The sequence below is a fragment of the Gavialis gangeticus genome, unplaced genomic scaffold (genome assembly GCF_001723915.1).
Source record: "Gavialis gangeticus isolate Ggan-Ray unplaced genomic scaffold, GavGan_comp1, whole genome shotgun sequence".
Lineage (NCBI taxonomy): Eukaryota > Metazoa > Chordata > Crocodylia > Gavialidae > Gavialis > Gavialis gangeticus.
Window position 1 is genome coordinate 60,309,113 of NW_017729030.1, and position 5,424 is coordinate 60,314,536.

General features: G+C 39.5%; 1 protein-coding gene across 11 annotated transcripts in view; it reads right to left on the reverse strand.

Moving 5' to 3' along the window:
* The window catches only part of ADGRL3 (adhesion G protein-coupled receptor L3), a 1,275,722-nt gene that overhangs the window by 47,913 nt on the left and 1,222,385 nt on the right, over positions 1–5,424 (reverse strand). For 10 of the 11 annotated variants that reach the window (XM_019522280.1, XM_019522284.1, XM_019522288.1 and 7 more), the window contains one exon: positions 878–3,188. The exons of the other annotated variant lie outside the window; for it this stretch is intronic. In XM_019522280.1, the coding sequence (XP_019377825.1) occupies positions 2,389–3,188 (800 nt within the window). In that variant the 3' untranslated portion in view covers positions 878–2,388. Of the gene's footprint in view, positions 1–877; positions 3,189–5,424 lie in introns of those variants that run through there. 11 annotated transcript variants of the gene reach the window in all.

Genomic DNA, 5,424 nt, shown 5'->3' on the forward strand with positions numbered 1-5,424 from the left:
GATGTAAGAGTTAGCATCTGAGATGCTTTATATTCAGTACAGGGTATGTCCTGAGGGCAGTTATTTTTGCTGGCAGGCTTTCTGTTCTATGCTGTTGTTTTTTCTATTCTGTCCATTAATCCTTTGGGAAAGATCTATAATTTTTCTCTATCCAGAAATTAACCACAAGATGAGAAGGAGAATAAACACACCTGCAAACTATACAAATAAAGAAGACATGCCAAACTGGGAGGGGAAAAGGAGGGTGGTAATCAATAAATATCTTTTCAGTGAAATGCTTGGAGGTTTTATTGGGCTTCTCATGGAATATGGGGGTCTCTTGCAAAATGGCTGAAGATGAGCATGACCAGAGAAGACCCAGAAAAGGCTAACAGTTCCTTTTCAGGTAATTCATTTCACATTGGTCCAGAACATTAAACTGAAAAGACCACAAGCAATGACAGGGGAGGCCTACAGTGGGCTTGCTTTACTCCTTGCCATAAGCCAGCTGCTTTTAATCTCAGAAGAACCAAAGTACCCAAAATACAGAATAGTCATTACAATGACAAGCAGGAACAACACATGAACCACCTTCCTTAGATCCTTTCATGTCACAGGCTAGCAGTAGATGCAGGAGTTCTATACAGACCTATAGGAGCCTACAGTAACCTGCTAAAAGGAGATCCACTTCATCCCTGCCTCAATACCAATACAACTAACCTCATTTCCTAGATCCTCAGTCAGTCACAATGCTCATGCTTAAATTATTCGGGTAGGGATTCTTTTTGTTACCATTGGTCACTTGTACCCTAAAGTAATAACAATTTTTATATTGAGGATAGCAAGGGAGAGAGAAATGAAGAGAAAGCTCAATTGTACGGTACACACAGACTGTGTCTTCTAAATCTTAATCAGTTGTTTATTGGTTGGCAAACAAGTTTCACTTTTACAACAAATATTAGTAATGAGGTCATTCAACTTTGAGACCATACAAAATGGATCATAAATTAAAAAAAAAATTATAATCTGTGCTGCTAATTTACTTCTGGAAAGCCTACATTACTTAAAATCCTGTCAAATAAATAAATTTCCTGTTAGGAAAATAATGGAACAGAAAATTTTCTTTTCTTTTTTATCACTTCTAAATAGTTTGCTTTTAAATTCTTGCTACGAGTCAATTCTCCTTTTAAACACTGCAGTACAAATGCCTAGATCAGGGACCAGACTGAGCTGTGAAGACTCTTAACTCCTAAAGGGATATATCCTTTCACGTGCAGAAGTCCCACTATGCCTATACAAGATCTCCTGGCTTCTAGAACCATACCTACTGCCTGGCTGAGGGACTGCTTGCCAAATGTTTCATAGTATTATTATTTTATTATTATTATTGTCAGTTGTGCACTGTAAACAAAGTTTGTCCTGCTCTAATCAGAGAGAGTTCTGTTGGCAATACACCAATCGAAGAAAGATATACAGTGAGAAAAAAAAAATCCATTGGTTCAAAAGAACTTGCGATCGCATTACTAAAAATGATCCTTAGAAAGTGACCTTTGTTTTTGCCCGGTGATTTTTTTTTTTAAAGGAAAAAAATAATGGCAAAAAAAAGACTTATGAAAAAACCTTGCTCCTACTGGTAGACAAACTTGCAAGACCAGCACAACAGAAAAAATTCTTTTTTTTTTCCACTACATGAACAGGGACGCCAGTTCTGGAGGAACAGAAAGCAGACTATATGTGCAATGCTAGTATCTGTACATTACATAGAAATTGTTCCATTTTTTTCTGCCATTAGTTTTTATCGTCAGTTAATACAGCAAAACATAAAATATGCCTTTAGCATACACTTCTAGAATTCCCTTCCGTTTCATTAGATCTTTTGTTTGCTCCCACAGCTAAGCGTGCTGCAGTTAAACTGAGTTGTGAGTGACCGAAAACCATGATGTGATACAGACTCATAATAAACAGTTTTGCTATTTTGTTGTTTGCTTTTTGTTTTGTGCAGCACTCCCACCTAGATGCATCATCGCTACTAGTTGCAAATGCATGATTTGGCCTTTCTTTCTTTTAAAATCAGGTCCACAGTAATAATAGCAACTTAGCATCAAGGATGTTTAAACAAACACATCATAACTCAAGAAGGCCACAAAGTGTGCCGTTATCTGTCATATCTCTTTCATTAACATAATGAAGTCTGTCTGAGGAAGGAGAGAAGAGTGGGTGGGAACTTCAGCGGTTCTTGTTCTCTCTGGGCTGGCCTAAAAATTCCAGTAAAAAAAGTCTGAGTTTGTTTGCTTTTTAGAACAGCATGAAGATTTAGGAGTACACACAATATTACCACTGCTTGTATTAACTCAGAACAGTAAACCAGGTGTTACGGAGGGGCGTTTGTTTAATTTTTTCCTTAATCTTCTATAGACTAGTGACCAAGTGAGTGGGTCCTTTAGAACTTCCTTCAGGAGGAGTCCCATCTTTGTTTGGTGGGACTATAAAACCATCACTGCTGCCTCGACCTAGCTGATAGTAAGTGTGCAGCTGATGGACGTGGTTTCTGGAGCCTAGATTTGGCATGCTTTTGTAGTAAACATCGTCGGCATCACCACTTTTGGCTGGGGGGGGATCGGTCTGGGTGCTGGTGGTAACGCTCTCTGTGGCAGGCATGCCAGCCAGTGCAGGCATACTGGTGTAAAGAGAATCCCTGTTGGGTGACTGGAGGTCTTCTGTGTGCTCGTTTGTTAGCAATGGGAAAAAGCTCTCACTGTTGTCTTGGGGGATCCGTCTCCTGGTGTAGTGGTGAGGCTGGTGGTTCTCTGCGGAATAAACTCTTGGCGGCAGCAAGGGGGCGTCCGACTCCTCGTGGATGAGTTCCAGGCCCAGGCTCTCCTCATGGTTGAAGGAGGTGGCATCATCAAGGACGATGGCGTCATCCTCGCTCCCACTGCCGATGTTGTTGACGAGTTTGTTCATCAGGTTCCTGTTCTGTTCACTGGAGCGCTCATGGTTGTTCAGGTAGGAAGGGATGTAGTTGGAGGTGAGTTCCTTCAGGATCTTTTTCTCTAGGGCAGTCTCGTTGTGGTTATATCCACGGTCAATGAGTTGCACACAGTTGCTCAGGTACTCGCCGCTGGCAATGCTGTAGCTGTTGCCGTGGTTACCATTCAGTGGTAGAGTATCCATGACACTTGTATCCCTGGCATTGTTCAGAAGCCCCTCTGAAAAACATTACACAAGAGAGGGTGACTTGTACAAACAGGACACTCACGCAGGACTTGCACAGCCAAAACACTTTTTCTACACGGTAACACTTTATTGTGTCGCTATGCTACCCAGTAGCCATGTAAAAATAAATAACCAATCAGATAAAAATTGGGGCTTGATAGCAGGAGTATCACTATGGGATAAATAAAGGGACCTAAAATACTTCAATAGGGAACAAGAGCACTAGCTAATAAGATTAAGCTTTTCTCCACTGAAAATGATATCGAGCATTGTGCATTGTATACTTGGTTTGGAAGCAGGGTGTCAGAAAGAATGCCCCCTCCTCTCTCGCAAACACCTTCTACTGGTGTTACACAACGTTGCTCCCCAAGGACATATTGGCTTGTTTTACGTGTTGTCTTAGAACTGAAAAAAAAAAATCAAAAAAATCTACAGGGCAGATCCTTGGCTGGTATAATAGATGTCAATGCAACTATGAAAATGCAGACCAACTGAGGATTTGAATTTACAAAATATCAATATCATTCCCAAAGCACGGGAAGCCATTTAGTAAATTAAGGTGATACACGGAAAAAAATGTCCTCCCTTTCACCTAGAGATGCTACTAGAAGCAATGAAATTGCATGTACACAGTTTAAAGGCAGAATTTGTTCCAGCTTGAATGGCTGTGATTTAAAAAGAAAAATCACTTTCTGCTTTGAAATTGTATTTCCAAAGAAATTAGATGCCGTATATCTTCTGTCACATGGACATGACCAAAATGCTTTGCACAATGCCAGCCAGCATGGATGGGTATTACCAAATGTTATAATACAGTCATGTCCTGGAGATTATTGGGACATAGATGGGTGGATATTCCTGATTCTTTCAAAAATGTTTTCTGCGTCCTTTTCTAAACCATGCAGCTGTGTTCAAACTACAGTACATACTGTGCCTGTTACAGTACTGTAGACTATAAGGAGTGGATTTTCATAAGCGGGGCCATGGGATACCTCCCATTAACATGATCACTCGATTAGCACTTTGCCTGTCTTTTTTGAAAATGTATCTCTTTCTGAATTGCAAAAGGAATATACCATAGAAAAAAGGCACATGACTGTTGGGGATGAACTGGTCATGTTGAAATGACTGAACTAATTAATTATATAAATTTCCATAAGTGTGTTAACACCATAAATAAAAACCTGGCTTTGATTCCTCATTTGCTTACACTAGTGAAGATGGGGGATAGCTGCTTTGAAACCAATGGAGTAAAACCAGGGTAGATGAGAGGAGAGACTGGTCCCTGGGATGTTAAAGTGCCATGGTTTCCTTATTGGTCTCTGAAACCCAATGAATGAGCACAAACATGAGAATTCATTAAATTTTTCCATTTAATTTCTCAAGGTATTCAGATGTTGTCCCACACAGTAGACAACCCTGAACAAGCAGCGGTGCGTTAGAGCAGCTGTTTATTGACAAAAAAGATTAATGGTCTTTCACATCAACAAGAGAAAAAAACCTTAGTACACTGCTAGTGTACCTGCTGAAAATATGGATTCATCTATATCTGTGATGCAATATTTGTAGCAAGACTGCTGAAGCCTGGAAAGAGCTACTGCTGACTTTGTTCTTTCTTTGACTGAAATGTCCTGAATATGTCACCCCTCTTTTGGATTTCTGATGCATAATGTAGATTTCCAAACAAAACAGAAAGCTATGCATAAAATAAACTAGCCATCACAGACATAGAGCAAAGCCATTTATTTTCATGTTGGAAGGGCTGGGTAAACAATCAACAATGTTTAAGGAAAAATAAAAAGCAAATATTTTAAAGGGACTATGTAATGAGTGATTGTTACTATAGTGTCTGTTTGATGGTCATGGCTGGGAAACTTATGCATTGAGACACTGATTGTTATTTCTGCTGCCAATGCATAGAATTAGAGGCTGGAAGATTCTGTAGGAAAATAAAGTGGATGCATCACATTGGAAATAGAGTTGGTTCCACAATGAAATATGCCATATAAAACAAAAAAAAAAGGTTACAACTTTGCAAATAAAAATGTTTAAATTAGAAACAATTTAACTTGCACATACAGTTATATGAGACTTAGGAATTATGTTGGGTAAAAGACACACAAAAAAAGAAATAGACAATAAAAGCATCTACTCTGTGTATGTGTGCATGTGTGTGCGCGTGTGTGTGCGTGTGTGTGTGTATACACACACACACACACACACACACAC